This window comes from Bos javanicus, chromosome 11 (assembly GCF_032452875.1).
Source record: "Bos javanicus breed banteng chromosome 11, ARS-OSU_banteng_1.0, whole genome shotgun sequence".
Classification (NCBI taxonomy): Eukaryota; Metazoa; Chordata; class Mammalia; order Artiodactyla; family Bovidae; genus Bos; species Bos javanicus.
The window spans coordinates 94,320,080-94,338,652 of record NC_083878.1 but is presented as its reverse complement, the minus strand read 5'-3'; the positions used below and the strand labels follow the sequence as shown (position 1 = coordinate 94,338,652).

Genomic DNA, 18,573 nt, shown 5'->3' with positions numbered 1-18,573 from the left:
TCTTAACTGTGGCATGTGGGATCTTTAGTTGAAGCATACAGTGACACGTGGGATCTAGTTCCCTGACCAGAGATTGAACCCGGGCACCCTGCATTGGGACTCCTGAGTCTTAGCCCCTGGACCACAGGAAAGTCCCTGTAACTTAATTTTAGAAACCACACAGGACCTGCATATCCAGATGCTCTTTTCACAAATAAATACATTTTATATGTTAATGTATTTTCCAGCACCAATTTTTTTTTCTTTGTTTTAGGGGCCTCAGTTCCTTTGTAAAATTAGGTGGGGTACAACTGTATACAAATAAATATCCCCCTTACTCTATTACTTTAGTATCATCCTTGTGCAGTAAGTCTGCCCAGTTGCTGAGCTAATATTGACTGGATTTAAGCAGGAGGGACTCTCGGAATTTACAGCAGCTACACAGTAAATTTAACACTCACCTAACTCATTAAAGCAGGATAAAAGTGGAGCTTCAAACGTCTGTGTTTGCCACCAAGTCTGTGAGAGGAGGGGTACCTTTAATTCAGTTCAAGATGTAGAAGTCTGATCTTTCAGAATTGAGAATACACTGTTGAAATTAAAGCCTTGTCTGTGTAGATGAGTACTCCAAATACCTTCAAAGAAGGATTGAGGTGTTGACTACAAAGATGGGTGGTTTTTTAAGCTTAGGGTGTCGTTTTCTTGACTCATAAAATGTGGTTCGGTAAAAGCAAACTTCCTTATCAAACAGCATAAGCACAAAGTTACCTGGGTGATAAAATCTTATTTTTGATCATCCCTGTTTATTATTTTAAAATTATAACTTGCTACTGGTTAAGATCACTCTATAAATGGTTTTCAAACTGTGTTCACTGCCTTAGGGACTGCAAAGGTATGGGATGGGGAGAGGGGCACGGGGTGGAGAGAAGACCAGCCAGCAGGGAGAGCCCAGCCAGCATCCCCCCCCGCCAGCACCCCCAGAGCATCTGGGCTGTTGAAGGTATCAGGGCTCCTTATGTATAAAGTGCTATCCAAAGAGCAGGTTCCTCTTCTACAAGTGCAAAGAAAAGTTTGGGAATCATCCCACTGAAGGACATATCTCATAACTTGCTGTTGGGGTATGACTGTGGCTAATATGGAAGCGGCCGGGGTTTGGAATCGGGCCCTTCATTCCCACCCTGCCTCCTACCAGCTCTGTGACCTTGGGAGATGTCTCCTCCTCTCTGAACTAGCTTCCTCATCCGTAGAGTAGAATGCCACCAGGATAACAGCCACTTCACAGGTCTGTGAGAGTGAAGTATGTCAGCGGATGTAGGAGTGCCACCTGCCAGAGTTCAAGCACTGATGGCCTCGCTCCTTCCCTCTAACCCTCCTCTCTCCATCTTATCTCTGTCTCCCAGGAGGAGCCAATCACCTTCTGCGAGGAAGCCTTCGTGTCGCACTATCGCTCAGGAGCCATGAGGCAGTTCCTGCAGAATGCCACCCAGCTGCAGCTCTTTAAACAGGTGCCCAGCCTCCCTTGCCTGGTCTGCGTCTGGGGCCCCAGTGGGGTTTCTGCAGCCGCCTCCACTCTAAGCACTGAGGCTGAAGATACGGGTGGGACTCAGGCCTCAGTGCAAAGAGGCCCAGAGTCTGGGGAGGGAGATTGGGCAAGGAGGGTGCTTAGCCACCAGACAGTGCCTTTGCAAATATGCCATGCAGTTTAACAAGTTATCATAAACACACAGCCAGTTTTTTAAACTCACAATTCCAAAGGCCTTTTCCTGTCTTGGTTCTTTGGTCGTATACTAAGGAGCCCAGCTGAATGGCCTTCCCCTGTTTCTTTGTACAAGCTGATATGCTTTTGTTCTTTCTTTGTATAGTTTATCGATGGTAGATTAGACCTTCTCAATTCTGGCGAGGGCTTCAGTGATGTTTTTGAAGAGGAGATCAACATGAGCGAGTATGCTGGTAAGGGCAGTTCATTTTTCTTTATGAGCTGTGGTCTGTGTGTGGGATTGGGGTGTGTTCACAAGGAGTGGCCATGACTTCTTTTTTCCTTCACTGGGGATGAAAGAGAGACTGATTTCCAACTTGGCCTTGAAACATTGGAGGAATTCCCTTCCCTTTTTGATGACATGTGCACTGGTGCAACTGAAGTCCTGCATCTTGGGGTCACTTGCTTCCCCCCAGGTGGGTGAAGTCTAGATAACGTGGTGGCCCCCACAATGCAGTGGAAAGCACAAAAGGTTCTGAATTAGGAGACCTGGATTCACTGCCTAGCAGTGAGGACTTGGTTGAGTCATTCACCTCTTTTAACTGAAGTGTTATCTGTGCACGGACTGTAACAGTGCCTACCTCATAGGAGTCCTGTTGAGATGAAATCAGAGACCCTGAGGAAAGGTGTGTGCAGACACCCAGGACAGACCCTGGCACAGGATCGCTAAATGTTTCTTTAAGATGTAAAGATCATTGCAGGGGCCGTGTCTCTGTAGACTTTTAGAACCAGAGGAATCAGGCTCTCATTTTTTCAGAGGAGGCATCTGAGGCCCAGAGAAGTGTTAGAGGCTGACCCTGCCTCCTGAATCCCAATCTGTCCGCCTTTCCAAATCTCAGCGCCTCAGTCTTTGTTGGCAAAGTAAAGCTAAATGCAAAACAATGGTAGTCAGCTACAGGCCCCCTCTTATTGCTGGGCATGTGTCTGGTCTGGACTGTGCTGGATAATCTAACTGGCAGGGCATAAATTCTTAGAGCCAGGCATTATCTCACCTACGAACCCCTTTGTCAGGCCCGACTAACCTGTGCTGCATGGAGAGCACAGTAATCAATAACAATAAAACCAGTGTGGAAATCACTGAGGAGCATTTCCTGAGTGCCTTCTTCTGTGACCACAACTCTGTACAGTAAGAATGAGAAGGGGCCAGTTCTGCCCTCAGGGAACTTTTAGACTGCCAGGAGAAAACTCACAACCAAAAGCAAATACAGACTAAACCATTGCAGGCAAAGGAGCAGACACAGGTCTTTGTGCAAGTAGCACAGGGCTCTAGTAACGCTCGCTCTGTAACATGAGAGCTTTACAACGGAGGCGGGTTTGAGAAGTGTCCTAACAGTTGAATTTATGGGTTCTGGGGAGGAGACAGGCTTCAGGTGTTGATAAACTAAGTCAAGTCATTCAATCTTCTAGAAAAGCTGTCTGCTGTTAAGACCTCCATATCCCACCAGATAAAATGAATCTGTTCCCCACAGCACCCCCCTTTCCTTTTCCTGGTACTACTTTAGCATAAGGCAGGCCGAACGTGTGCTTACACTGGACACACGGCCCTGTGGTTCCTGCCCTGGCGTGACTCTCAGGATTTTAGAGAGCACAGACCTATAGATGTTACCTATTCTAGAGGTAACAAGAATAGGTAACTCCTTCCCTCCAGTTCAAGGCAAGGAGTGGGAGAAACCTACAGAGGAAATGACTGAGCTGGTCACTGAGTGTGTGCAGCAGAGAGAGCAGGGAATGTTAGCCAGGCAAGGGGAACAGCATTTGTGAGGGCATGGACGGCTTGGAGGATGCATGATCAGGGAGCCTGAGGTTGTACAGAATGGTAGTACAGCATGGAGAGGCAGATGGTGGGCAGTGCCAAGACAAGACGGAGGAAGAGAAGCAGGGTTGTTAGGGGGTCTGACCTCTATCCAGTAGGCAAGAAGGAGGATTTGGGTTTGTACTCAGGACACTGATAGGATCAGATAGCACTCTGAGAAAGAAACCTGTGGCAGCAGCTCCTTCAAGGAGGGGGCGTGGGAGCCTCCGTGTGGTTCTCCAGATTTTGAGCTTTCCAAGTCCTGCATGCTGAAAGCAACTTGAGGAACTCCTGAGGGCGGATGTATGACTTCTCTAAATACCAGCTTCTCTGCCTCCTCTTTCCCCAGGGAGTGATAAGCTGTACCACCAGTGGCTCTCCACAGTCCGGGTAAGTGCCACCCCCGCAGAGCTACCTGGGCCCCTCCTTGGCTGCTGGCCGCCCTCCTCCTGCCCTGCCACCCACAGTGCTGTCATTCGGCCCAGGGCACTGTGTGCGCCCAGCTGAAGATACTTTTGTTTGTAAAGCCAGGCCATGCTGGTGCCAGGTGGAGACTAGCAGGAAGAGACTGTCCAAAGTCCGCCCTCAGTGAGGGTGATGAGAGGCAGGAGAAGCTTCCTTACCTCAGGAAGCAGGCCAAGAAGTGTTGAAAGGATATTGCCTCCTCAGAGGATTTCCAGGGGTCTCTTTCTAGGGTCAGACCAGTTGGGAACTTTTCATGAGAAACCCAAAAATTGGTCCCACTTTCTGCTCTGAAATACGTTTCACAGCACAAGGCTCCTGGGAGGATGGAAAATGCATCACTGAGAGTTTTCGTCCCCTCACTCTTGCTGTAAACAGTCTTTGATTGTGTTAGAAACCAGGTACTAGGGCTTCAAAAGCCACTAAAGAATTCAGATGTTGCCTTTCCTTAAATGGGTTCGTCAGTGAGTACGTACCGAAGGCTTTCTGTGTGCCGGGCGCCGCACTGGGTACTGGGATCCAGTGGGAAGCAGGACACAGGCCCTGCCCTGGGGGAGATCCCGCTCTTGCTGGGGAGGCAGGCGCATAAACAGGAGCCCCAGCGCGGTGTGGTAAGTGTGCGCTCCTGCTCGTGGGCCAAGCACACTGCTGCCAAGGCGGGCCCCTTGGAAGTGGCTGCAGTTGGCCGAGAGTAAGCAATTCCTCAATGAAAGGTTTCTTTTGTTCTTCTCGAATGGCCAAACATGGCACTTGGCAAATCACAGACAAGCAATAAGGACTCGTTGATTGATTGATAAAGGGAGTTTTAATACTCTAAAGGACCATTGAAATAGGATACAGAGTAATTTTGGAAAGCAGTATGGAACAAATGAGTGGGTGAAAATTTCCTATTATCCTACAACAGAGAATGCTTTCTAGGTCAAATTTTGAAGTTTTTAATTAAAGCTCAAGGTTTCTAATATAGGCGGTTACCAAAAATTGTGCTAAAAGTTAATCCCAATAATTATATAGTATGTCTGACTCTTTTGTATATGCCCTGGATCCAATTTCTCTTTCCATTCAAATCTGTTGGGATTGTTGCAGAAAAACCCGAATGAACTTTTGGGCCAACCCAATATCTTTCCAAACCACCACAAATCTGATTATGTGATGCACTTGGTTAAAAATCCTCTGGGGTATGGACTGCTCATGCTGGCCCTCTGTGGTTGACCCCGTCTGGCTCTCGGTTCCACTCGCCAGTCCTCCTATGATGCGCTGACTGTTGTTACTCACAGAACATGCCATGGCTTTACAGCTTCTGCGCTTGTTTATGAGCTGCTTCCTGTCCCTGGAATGTCCTTATCCGCGCTGTCCCCAACGCAAGCGCCTACTCTTCCTTCATGGGCCAAATATTTCATCCTCTGATGCCTTCCCCATCCTGCTACACAATGAGCTGCCGCCACCTGCCTTGTGCGCACGGCCAGTGTGGTTCTTGCCACCTTGGGTGGCACTTGTTTCCCCCCAGACTAGGGGTCTTTGAAGGCAGAGACCTGCCCTCTAGTGGCTTGGTACCCTCAGAACCTAAACCGGGGCATCCCCACCGTGAGTCCTTACAAACAACACAGAAAACCAGGGGGAAGAAAGGAGGCTGCGTGACTTAAGGTAGTCACAGTAGCCAGATAACCTTGCCTAATCGGCCCCCAGTTTTCTGCCCCAGCTCAGTGTTAGCATCCATTGTTATTAAACTTATCTTAGTGTTGTCCGTGGTAACTAGAATTTCTTGAGAAGAAATTCTTGTAGATTTCTTGTAGAATTCCTTGTAGATCACTCCAAAGAAAGCTTTGCCTCAGAGACCCTGTGATGAGCTTTCCTCCCAGCCAGCAGACAGGTGCCAAGCACAATACTGAGCCTGGGGTCCCACCTCAGCTATTCTATCACCACCCACCATCCCCCCTTTGCCCCCACACCCACCCATAGGGATTCTGCTGTGGTCGGAATTTAATTGCCCAGGACCAGTCACCATCTAAGCCTGTTCCTCTAATTAAGTTACACACTTTTGAAATGTTGCTTAACTTGATTAAAGAGAAGAGGTCTTTGTTGCTGTTGGCCTACTATATCTTCAGTCCAAATTGCTAACTGACGTTTTTATTATAGAAAGGAAGTGGAGCAATTTTGAATACTGTAAAAACGAAAGCAAACCCGGCCATGAAGACTGTCTATAAGTTCGTAAGTACTGGTCTTGGTCTCGGGATCCACACAGATCTGTTCCTGAGCATGACGACAAAACTCTTAGACTGAACCCTATGTTGCAGAGCTGATTGGGGGCTGCTGTGTTATTTCCTAAAGGTCTCAAAACTCTCAGAATTGTTTAGCATTGATGTTTTATGACCAGGTCAGTGACGTTTTTTCATTTAAAATGTTTCTGCACACAGTGGCTGCAATAGAGAAATGGGCGGCTACTTGTTTTAGCTTTTCAGATGTAGATGGGGTGGCTAAAATTCCAGTGCTCCATCCAGAAGACCCAGAGGCTGTGGTCTGTCGGGTGTTCTGGTAGACCTTTCCTGTGTTTATCCTCGCTATTATGTCAGAATAAAGCAGCTGCTCTGCAGGTTACTGAAGAATGCTCGTGGTGGGACACATGCCCATTTTTTTGTCCCAAATTCTTCATCATCTCTCTCATCACCGCCCTATAGGAAATGCATTGTTTGTGAAACTTGTGCCCACAGCAGAGTGAAAATAAGAGAACACGCCGGTTCCCGATGCTCCATCTTTTATGAGCCTCAAGTATTTTTTCTCATGGTTTCTCCTGCTTCCTAATTTGACTCCGAGACACTTAACTGGGGTGGTTTTGTTTTATTTCCATTTTTAATTTTGTTAGTCCTTTCTGTGCTTAAATAGTAATTATTTTAATAGGGTGGGTAGCTGCCAAGAGAACCGCACAGGTCGTAGAATGACAGAAAGTCAAAGCCAGGGTGTCTGCTGAAATAAAATTTAAGAAATGGCATCAGAGAAACCCAGCAATGTGTCTGTTTGGCCTGGGCAGAAAATTGGTCCTGAAGCCCTCCCCTGGTTAAGCGTAGTGGATATTCTGAACCTTGCAGCTGGAGAAGCTGCTGCTCTCCTCTTACTGGTAGCTGTCGCCAGGCTGCAGAGATAAATAATTACAGAGAGCAGAAGAAGAGCTTCAGAGGTGGGGAAAAATCAGTGCCATCAAAATGCAGAAAATAAAATCTGTGTAGCCTCTTTAAGGGCTTTTTTTTAACCTTTCAACATTGTATTTGTTTTCATAGCCATTATATTTTCAACTTGATGATCCCATTTTCCTTCCTTTTTCTAGTAATCAGAGAAGGTGATTCACGATGGACTGAAATCAAGCACAGTCCCTGCTGGAAACAGAAGGGGAATCTTAACTTAAATTAATTTTTCATGCAGGCAAAAGATCATGCAAAAATGGGAATAAAAGAGGTGAAAAACCGCTTGAAGCAAAAGGTACTTGAAGTTCTTATTCAAAATGTATAAGCACCGTGTATGAAATGCGTGGCCACAAAAAAGTACGATGTGATCAATAGAGGCTGTTTGATACAGTGTTGTTAGCACACTTCAAAATGCATTACCAGCTGTCCGGGAGTTTTCACACTGTTATAAATATTCACAGACAAAAAACTGTCTTCAAATAACATTAAGACTGGCTTAAACCCACAAAGGCAAGCAAGTTCAGAGTTACTACTGTTAGTCTGTCCCCTGCTCACCCCCCTGGGCCCGCACTTCACTAGGGTCCATACAGATTGGCTCGGCCTCCCCACCCCAGCACTACCAGCTCCTACAGCTGACCTCTGCCCTGGGGCTGGTTGTAACCAAAATCAAGAAGCACCTCCAGGGAAATGACTGCCGTGGTTCCAGCCTGCACGTGGGTTTGAGAAGGATACTGCAGGCTCTGCTCGCAGTTCATATGTGAGACCCAAGGGGCAGGGAAAGACTCTGATTGTCTTCATGGACCATCAGTAAAGTCATATAAAATCATACAGACTGCATCCTGACTAAGACTGCCCCTACCTGATTCTCTAGATTTGTGCAGGGAAGTTGCTATAACAGAGAGGGCATCTTTATATTATTATGAATATCAGCATCAGTATTAGCATTGCTACCCTTCATTAAGCACTTTCTAAGGATGGTCCAGCCCAGGAGCTTTCTCATTTAATCCATAGAGCCACTCTGGGGGGTATTATTCTCATATCCTGTGTAAGGAGACCCCCAGTTAAAAGGTGAAATAATTTGTTCAAGGTCACACTGGTGGAGCCTGGCAGAGCCAGGATTCAATTCCAGATTCATCTGCTTCAGTGTCTGTGCTCTTATCACTGTAGTATTTCATACTGCCTTCTTGAAACAAGTGTTTTGTTTTCCAAAAGATGTTTGGGATCACTTACTTCATTATCTCCACACCCCCAAAATGTGCCAGGTAATAAGGATCTTTGTCTATCTCGGCAGTTTTTTTAAAAATTGAAAGCAGTTTTAATTTTAGAAGTCAGAAAGGACCTCTCATTAATTTGAAATGGCCAAAGGAATTGATCCTCTAATTGCAAAATAATTTGCTCTGACTAAGCATTCACATTCTTAGTTTCAGCTGGGAGTGAATTTTTAGCAGCTGAGATTCAAGTCCTGGAAATAAAAATCCTGCTAATGTAAATTCAGATAGACCTTAACTGTGGTCTGTTGCACTCTGCCAGAGACTGGCAGGTGGAATCCTTTACTTGGATGTTATTTAAGTCCCTAAATACACCTTTTTATCTCCTATCCCAGTCATGCGTAACTGAATTGGATTGCAGATGTAAAATGGAGGGGCAGGGAGGGCGGAGCTGTCACCAGGCTCTCCTTCCTTGATAACCGCATCAGGCTGGTATGAGAAGGTTACTTGGAGTAAGCAGAGAAAGGTCGCCTCCTCAGGCAGAGGACACATGTTGCCTCCTTGGTCAGATCTGTTCTCTGCAGGCCATCGCCTCCTTCCTTGTACACATAAGCATCAGGCCTTAAGAAAATCCCCTTTTTATGATGGGTAAAATTTGTGCAAATAACCAGTTAAACTGAGGGCTTTTGATGTTGTTCAAAGGTTCACTTAGACAATCTAGATCACTCTCCTCCCTACCATCTCCCTTTCCTCTCCTTGATGGCATTTGAGGCAGAGTCTTCCCTTCCCTGTTCCTCTTCCCCCTGCCAGTCTTTTCAAGAATAGCTTCAGGAGATAATGTTCTATAGAGAGTGTCAGTACATTTCAGGTGACACAAACGGTGAAGGCATTTCATAGAAATGTGGCTTGTCACCATCGGACTGTTGACAGATCTATTAGTGCACCCTTTTCAATTTTCACTTTTCCCCCTTCGGTCTTACAGATTTCTGCAGACTTGATATTTTGCAGTTGTTCTTGGAAGAGCCATTTTGTAATTGAGACTCTAGCATTGTTCGGGACAGACAGGACCAGGTCTTCCACAGGGCTCCAGCTCCCTTTCCTGAGCTAATTTAGGATCTGGCTTTGTCTGACCTCTCTCACCGCAGTAGAAAATATTTCCTTGGCTTTTTTACCCCTCCACCTTCCCTTTACATGGCAACATATCTGTGTGGCTCCCCAGATGCATCCCATGTAGACAGCTCAAGTTTGGTTTCTGCTACAAAATCGAGGCTGTTCCCAACAAAGACCTAATTTTCAAATGTACTGGGTTGTCACCTGGCCTCCTCTAACTCTGCATAGCAATGGTGACCCCACAGATATAATCAAGAACCCAACCTTGCCCTCTTTGCTCTTGCCTTGGGTTTGAATTGCAAATAGAAAATGTGGGGCCGACCTGTGGAGAGGTCAACATGGTGTGTGGAGGTCCATCTCTAATATGACTGAGCAGGGCCCTTCTCCATCCCTCGTTCATTTGTGCTGCAGACTTTCAAAGCCTCTGAAAGAAGAGCTTTCAAAGTATCCCTGTGACCATTGGCAAATAATTGTTAATAGAGACTGTAGTGTAGCTTTTATTCCATACCTGCTCTGCTTTAGCCCAACAACAAAAAAGGATGGATAACACATTTCTCTGGATAAATGGAGCAAGGTAGTCAAATTCTTCTATAGCTTAGCCTTCTTTGAAGTTTAACTTGCTCAAAATTAGGAAGAAGAAATGGCAAGGAATGCTACCCAGCCATCACTTTCTAAAGGGAAAATCAGTTCTTTCATCCAGAGCCCCTCCCCACCAGACCTGGCCTGTTGGGAGGATGCTGCATGGCTGGGCTGTGGCTCTCAACAAACCTCCTTCTATTGCAGTGTTGTACACCGCTGCACCAAATGCCCTCTTTTAAAAACAGTAGCTATTCCCACACTCCTTCTTTCCTATGAGGAACATTAAAATATTTATGTAAGGATGTCCCTTTTTTTTTTTTCTTTTTTTTGCCTATTGGAGAACCCCTGAAAAATAATAATATTTTCTTCAGTATAAAATTAAAATGACTGAGTCAAATGGGCCCGTTTCACAGCCTTTTTTTGGGGTTTTTTGGCCATACCATACAGCTTGAGGGATCTTAGTTCCCTGACCAGGGATTGAACCCAGCCCAGGCTGCAGCTGTGAAAGGGCCAAGTCCAAACCAGTGGACTTCCAGGGAATTCCCTCACAGCCCTTTTTAAATATTTGATCTTTTAAAGATACCTTGAGCTTATCGATTCAGAGTCTGTGTGACTGAAAGGAGCAGGTTCACAGTTGAGTCAGTGAAGACTTGAGTTTCTGGCGAAGCATTTCCTAGTGTATCGAAGGGAGTGAGGCAGCACCTTTGGGGCTGGGAGACCCAGGTAGACTCTTGTGGGACAGACATTTTCACACCGTATCACACAACTGTCAGCTCCCTGTCTCCACTGCAGCCTCAAATCACAGAAATTCCAACTCTGGATACTATTTTGCTATCAATATTCATCCCGTAGTTTGCATTTGCTGTAGCGTGAAGTAGACTGGAAAAGGACACTGCACAAATCCGAACATGGAGACCAGGAAGCTAAGTCAGAGATGGGAGGCCCCAGCCTCACACCCATGAGAGCCTTCAAACCCCTCACTCTGTGGTGTGGAATTGGGGCCTCTGAAGCAGACAGATAAGCCGGATTCAGTCCTGCCAGTTTTTCTCATTTATAAAGTATGGGAAATAGAGATTTTTACTGGACTGTTGTAAGGACTAGAAGAAATAATGGGTTTAAACAGCAACACATAGTAGCCGTTTGGCAAATGGGAGATTCCAACCTGTCTGTCTTCTTCTATCCCGCATCTGGAGCGGCTGGTCTGCCCACGCACCCGTGTGCGTGTACCCGGAGAGCGTGGCCGGGCTGGGAGCCTCTCCCTTTTGGTCCTCCACACTGCCACCAGAGTAGTCTTCCAGGCACCCTGCTCCCTGCCTCCCATGGGCCAGGAATGTTCTGGAATCTCTGCCTCATGAAGTCATATAGCCTCAGCTCCCTCACCCCAGTTCCCACCCAAGGCCACGCCAAGCCCCCTTCTTCCTCTGGGTTCCCATCTCCGGACTCCTCCTAGGGACTCAGTCCCTGCCTTCTCCAGAGGCAAATGGAGATTAGATCCCAGGCGTGATCTCTGATTCCAGCCTGGGGAAGGTGATAGAAATTGTATTCTTTTCTGACTCCTTTGTTGACCAAGGGATGGGAACTAACAATCTCCCAGCTCTGAACAGAGCCATGGGAGAAATCTACCAACCTTCAGCGGCCTCTTACCCGCAGCTCCATCTAGTGTCTTCCTCCTGTGTGACTCTTCAGGAAGGAACAGATTTACCCTGCCTGTTACCTTCCTGATTTTTTTTTTAAGGACATTTTGAGCATTTACCAAAAAAAAAAAAAAATTGTGGAGAAAATTCAACAAATCAACAAGGAAAAAAGGGAATTTTATAACCTGTATTTTCACTCACTGTATCCTGACCGTTTCTCAAAACACTAAATATTTCCTGCACATGTTGTTTTAAATGGCCACATACAGTTTTATCTGATAGATGTACATACATTCATTAATCCCATTGCTAGACGCTTTAGTTAGTTCCAGTATTTCTTAGGCAAACATCCTCATAGGTAAACCTTGTAGGAATTCTTAATTATTCCATCTGGATAAATTTCTGAAAGTAGACTTAGTGGGCCAGAGGCTCTTTCCTCTTTTAGGGTTTTGATAGGAATTGCAGTTTGTGTTCCCACCAGAAGAGTATGAGAATTTTACCATTCTCTTTGCTGATGGCATCTCAGTTAATTCTTAAAGGACAATTTCTTTAATCACAGGTACCAAGTATTGTGTTTTTGGATCCATGCAGTATGTAAGATCTCTGCTGGTACCTGCAGGAGAGGGTGTGAGCCCCTGTTTCTTTCCTGACGGACTTCTCCCTCTCTGTTCTCTAGGATCCTGGGAGGAAGCAGTTTTCCTACCCCAGGTGAAAGAAATAGTGAAGAAGTTAACAGATTAGTGGGGCGAGCCCCAGGACTTTGTAAGAAATCTTGGGCACCTTTGGGTCTTCTAACTAAAGAAAATTAACATGTATATTGATGCACAAGCACATGTGTATACTGGACACATTTGGCTTCCAAATGTCCTATTCAACTTTACAATGATTTGTTGTGATAGGGTTTCTGAGGACAAGGCCACATCTGATGAGTTTTTGAGCACCTCCTTGACTCAGAATACCTTCTCTTGTGCTGTTGTCATGGGTCCATATGGTATAAATCACATCGCCCTGGGCTCCTCCGCTTTCTCGCAGTGTGCTCTTGGGTAACTTGCCCTCTCTGAGCCCTGTTTCCTCACCTATAAAAGAGTGATAATCCCATTTACTTTGTGGTTCTTGTGGAAGCTAAGTGTGATAGTGAAGGTCAAGGGCCTGGAGAAGTGACTGCAAGTAGTAGGCACTCAGCACAGGGACAGGGAAGCTCTTCCTTTCAGATGGTGCTTTTTCCATTTTGCAGGGAATAAGTCTCATGTTCAATTTGCACAGGACTTAGACATTTTTCAAAGCTTCCTCACATCTCATCTCATTTAACCCATTCTCTTAGCAGCTTTGAAGTTTGCCAAGCAGATGGTGGTCTCCCTGTTGTAAAAATAAAGAAATAGGTACAGAGAGGTTGAGTGAATTGGAAAGATCAGATAGCTAGTTAATGGTAAAAACAAAACCTAGGACATTTTTACTTGAAATTTTAACTTAAAAATTTAAGCTAAGATGCTTTGCCCAAAACTACAACAGACATTTTAAAAAATAGTTATCATCTTATAGTTTTCATTACTCTAATATTTTCTTACTAGCTTACCTTACTGCTTCATGTCTTTATTTTTCTCCCCAACCAGTCACATACAGTGCAATACTTTTCCTGAACTAAAAGTGAACTGTTTTGTTTGGCTTTATTTAACCTCTTATGTATGTCCTCTCAGTAACCCCACTGGATCTATAATGCCCCTTGTGCCCTTTGTTACTTTCTGGCACTGAAGGAGTCCCTCCCTCTCTTTGTTCCACTTGACCTGAGCACCTTTGGGCAGCCCCTTTCCAAGAGAGCTGTTTCTAATTGGCTGGCGGCAGCTTCTCTCATCACTGAGCCTCGGCCCGGCTGAGACTCAGGGGCCACTTGGTGCAAGCCCTGCCTAGCAAAACCAAGAGGTCACCATCTCCATGTGTTGTTACCAAGCAGCACAGAGACTCAGCTGGGTGTATGGAGTTGAATATATAGAGAGGAGGAGTGGGGGAGCAGTCCCTATTGTTTATTTATTTTTATTAAAGTATAGTTGATTTGGGGCTTCCCTTGTAACTCAGTCAGTAAAGAATCTGCCTGCAGTGCAGGAGACCTGGGTTTGATTCCTGGGTTGGGAAGATTCCCTGGAGAAGGAAATGGCAACCCACTCCAGTATTCTTGCCTGCAGAGTCCCATGGACAGAGGAGCCTGGCAGGCTACAGTCCATGTGGTTGCAAGAGTCGGACACAGCTTAGTGACTAAACCACCACGGTTTATTTACTCCCTATAGTTTATTGAGTGCCTCTTTAGTAGGTACTCAGTTATTATTATTGAGTACCATACATAGGACACTGCTGAGGAAAAATGTTCTAGACATTTATGTGGCTTAATCATCTTTATTCCTCATAGCTACCATAGCTCCATTTTACAGGTGAGGAGACTGAGGCTCAAAGATGTTCTGTGTTTCTTCTTTAATGCATTATTATTTAGTAAGGGATCACTTTCCTCCACGTGCCACCATTCTCTGTATTTAACTCAGTGAGAACAATCAATTGTCAAGTCTTTTATGTGCAGAATTTAATGAGTACTAAGGGTATGTGTCTTGTTGACCAAAATGTGTATTTGTTTTTGCAATGAAAATAGTTCAGTACAGTTGCTCAGTCGCCTCTTTGCAACTCCATGGACTGCAGCATGTCAGGCTTCCCTGTCCATCACCAACTCCCAGAGCTTGCTCAAATTCATGTGTATCGAGTCAGTGATGCCATCCAACCATCTCATCCTCTGTCTGTATTTATTATTTTATTCTAGCTGTGAGTTATTTTTACTTAGTAAAAAAAAAAAAAAACGATTTAAATGTTTTTTACTTGTACATTTATTCTCTGCCTTGCTTAAATGAAGATTTAAGCAACTTTCCTGACTTGAATAAAGCCATATGATCCTCACTGCACAAGTCGGCACTATCCACGTCCTGAAGAACCCACGGGGATGGTCAGCTGCCAGCGTTAGGGAAAGGAGCGTCGCTGCTTTTTGCACATTGTGGTTTTTCTTTACCTTAAAATTTGACTTTATTTATCACAAGCACAAATTAAATGTGAATTTCTAAATTAAAAAAAAAGATGACACTGGCTCCCTAAATTTTCTCCAGGTCATAGAATCCTAACTCAGACTTAAGTGTCTTTCTTCATTCTCTGCTGAAAAGACTAAGGCTAAGGAGGGAGCAGGAACACACGGTTTTCACGAACAGTAACGTCATCAGTGAACAAATGCGGAGAAAATGTCCACACTCACAAATCATCAAAGTCATGCAAATTAAAACAACAACAAGGTCTAGCTTTTCACCTCTTAAATTAGCAATACATTTTTAAAACGGTATGGCTAACATGCATGGTGAAACTGATAATACATCCATTGCTGGTAGTTGGTGTAAATTGGAAAGCAGTTTGGTAGAATGAATAAAAAGCCTTAATAATGTGTATATCTTTTGATCAAGCAGTTGCATTCCTATGGATTTCTGTTAAAGAATTAATCTAAAAGAAAGAAAGATGGCAGTGTTTATCCCTGTGATGTTTAAAAAAAAAGTTTAAAAAAAAAATTAGGAGCAATCTAAATGCCCAGTAGTAGTAAAAATGGTTTATTAAATTATTGAGTATCTGCTCAATGAAATATTATGCATCCATTAAAATGATCATTCTAATGACTGTATTGTACCATGGAAATGTTTATAGTAGAAGAAACAGAATGTAAAATTATGCACGAGTTGTGATTGCAAGTAATTTTTAAATGCCTGCATGCAGACAGAGTGAATATATAAAAATTAAAATAACTGTGTGAGGTAGCAGGAGGAAAGGTCTTCCCCACTATTGTGAATTATTATGTTGTCTTTATAATATAATGTGCATGATTTTGGTTTCCCTAAGTGAAAGGGCCAAGTTAGCCTTCCATTTCCTCCATCTCTAGCAGGAGTGTCCGAGAGGGGGTTCTCTGGCAGGTGTCTTAGCAGTGGGGTGGGAAAGAGCCCCTGTGCTCATGGCAGGGGCCATAACCCAGACACCAACCCCGCCATGGGACTTCTCCTTGCAGGACATCACTGAGAATGGCTGTGCCCCCACCACAGAAGAGCAGCTGCCAAAGACTGCGCCGTCCCCACTGGTAGAGGCCAAGGACCCCAAGTTCCGAGAGGACCGGCGGCCAATCACAGTCCACTTTGGACAGGTATGTACCTGGCCCCTTGCCTGGCCTGGGGTTTCTGTTGTTTTAGCGGACGATATAGCACATGTAAACAGTTTTTCATTTCAGCTCTCTCTGACAAAACAAAAAACTCCATGGAGTTCTGCACATTGTCAAAGGTTCACTTGGTAGAAACATGTTTCCAAAAAGGTGAATTTTCAGAAATTTTGAGAAGACAGTGTGGCTCTGGTCATAAACCAGCTCAACTGTTAAGTGAAGTCATTAAATGCAGCTGCTGCCTCCCCATTCCAAGGCACTCGGTTTAAGGTGCCTCTGTTGGCTAAGCATCTCATTAGAACGCTTCAGCATCCCAGGCCCTTCTTTGCACCTTCAAATAAAAGACAACAAGTGAAGTCTTAAAAAATCAATTAGGAGTTCTTTATTAATATACTTCCTGAAAATCAATATTGGGGGTCGTGCTTCTCAGAGTAAACACCCGCACTATAATTCTCATGATCCGATTCTGTAACCAACTTTTTTCAACCTGAGCATTTAAAACATTGTTCAGTTGTTTGATTTTTTTTTTCCTCTTAAGTAAAACATAGAAACTGAAATTTTTCTTATCCATGTCCTATCAGTGGTTATATTTTTGGTTAAAAAACATTGTATACCCTCCTCTTCTTCTCTTGAATTGACTCTCTTGATGAGCCAAAGTCATAATTTCTTGATTTGTGAGAAATGGCTCTGTTAGCAAGCTATGACTATAATAAGAATTTGCACGGTTATTCATTCTTAAGTCACTTGATTCTTAACCATTAATTAGATGAAGCGTGATTAAAATAATCTTCATGATTTTATCTTTAATATGATGCTATGTTATCACCTAAAAGATCTAGAAGCGTGCATTTAAAATGTTCCTGCTTTTAACAGACATTTATCAAGTGCCTGCTATGTACCAGACTTTGAGCTATTTAGAAATGAAGGGAACTAATGAAACTGTTGTGGTGGGTTATTATGGTGAGGGATGAGTTTGTTGAAACACAAGAATCTTCTTCTGTGATCAATATTTTTAGATAATACATTCATACATCTTAAACTTGGAGATATCCATCCCCCTTTTCTGATTTTACACTTTAAAGGGATGTTATAAAAATTGAAGTGTAGTATAGGAAAGAGGCATCCACAGGGCAGTGCTCACTTGATTAATGAGTATCTTCAAATTTCATCGGTGTTTGCACCCCAAGGAGCTGCCCCTTCCTGGGGTTCAAGCCCTGTTGGAGGAATCTGCACCCTAGTTCTCTGACTGTGTTTGCTGAAAGCGCAGCCCCCGGTCGGTTGCTTGTCGCCAGCATGGCACTCCAGAGCCAGCTTCCTGCTTTCCTTTGTCCTCATTCCTGCACACACTAACCTTCCCATGAAAAGAGCCCCTCTCTGGAGTTTGGAGCCCATTACAGAGAAAGAGGGGGCGGGGGAGAGGGATTTCATGGTGTTAAACATTCCATTTTCGAAACACAAAAAAGGAGGCCCTATTTGAAATGGAGAAAGACCTTCTTTCCATTTCAGCGAGAAGTAGAGATGCTTTAATGTCATTCCCAGCTAAATGCAGAATAAGAGTGTGTGCACGCATGGGTGGGGGATAAACAATTAAAAAAGCCACCCCAAACTCTGTTGAAATAAGAGCTGTCTGTGCCTTCACAGGTCTGTAAACTGGAGAGGATGAAAGTGGCTTTTTTTCCCCGTTTGTCACTTCCCTCACGTGGCTGCCAGCATTATGCAAGTGTACAGGAAGGCAGGGTTTTTTTTTTTTTTAATGCATGCATGCGGATTAAGGTCAAGCCCCAAGTATCAGCCATGCAGCGGGCTCTCCCTTCCAGCTGCAGCCACAGAGCCTACCCACAGCCGCGAGATGCCTTAATTGAGACGTGCTGTCAAAGTGACAAACACATTTGCATACAGTCTACACTCTATTTATTTTCTCTGGAAAGGTCTACAGTCTGCTGTTGGTTGAACATTCTTAATCAGTTTGCTGTAAGTGAACTGCCAGCCAGCTCACTTGTGCCACAGCTTCTTCATTAAGTGACAGATTAGCGGCAGGGGGGATGGGCCAGGGAAACCCAAGACCCCTTTCTTTTAACTCTTTCCAGCTTTGCCCTGGTGCTAGCTTGGCCTTCAGTCCTTCCCTGGGTACCTGCTTTGATGAACCATTGACCAGAATAGGCAGTGTTTCTAGAGCACCTTCTACCGGCAGGCATGTGTTTCAGGGGCCGTACATTCTCAAAGAAGCCTTTTGAGTTCCATTTCAGAGTTTTTTGCCACACCCTCCTCTGTGTTCTATCTGTACTATTTTTTTTTTTCATTTCATATTTTTCTTTAAACAGACTCCAACCTGACATTTATACTAATCTGACATTTTACTTTCTTAAGCAGTGATGTTGATAAACCCATAGATTATCAATACTGGCCCAATATTTTCATAAGGTCTATCTAAAAAAATAAGGTCCATCCGTGTGTTACCTAAACTACTCATATAGCCCTAATAGTACATATTCTCCTTTTGGAAAACTGTGTCATTTCTGCCATACCCTCTGAGGAAGAGGTCCTTAGCTGTATTTCGAGCCAGAGTCAGAGCTCAGGGACCTTCCCAGGACCATGTTGCCAGCACAGGACGGTTCACCCCCAGAGCCCACTTCAGTTCCCTCACCAAGCAGAGACATCAGCTTCTGT

General features: G+C 44.5%; 1 protein-coding gene across 7 annotated transcripts in view; it reads left to right on the top strand.

Moving 5' to 3' along the window:
• Nucleotides 1-18,573, top strand: part of DENND1A (DENN domain containing 1A) — a 530,572-nt gene that overhangs the window by 461,570 nt on the left and 50,429 nt on the right. For all 7 annotated transcript variants that reach the window (XM_061433489.1, XM_061433487.1, XM_061433488.1 and 4 more), the window contains 6 exons: nucleotides 1,380-1,484; nucleotides 1,842-1,929; nucleotides 3,877-3,917; nucleotides 6,123-6,194; nucleotides 7,401-7,457; nucleotides 15,763-15,894. In XM_061433489.1, coding sequence (XP_061289473.1) covers nucleotides 1,380-1,484; nucleotides 1,842-1,929; nucleotides 3,877-3,917; nucleotides 6,123-6,194; nucleotides 7,401-7,457; nucleotides 15,763-15,894 — 495 coding nt within the window. The remainder of the gene's footprint in view (nucleotides 1-1,379; nucleotides 1,485-1,841; nucleotides 1,930-3,876; nucleotides 3,918-6,122; nucleotides 6,195-7,400; nucleotides 7,458-15,762; nucleotides 15,895-18,573) is intronic.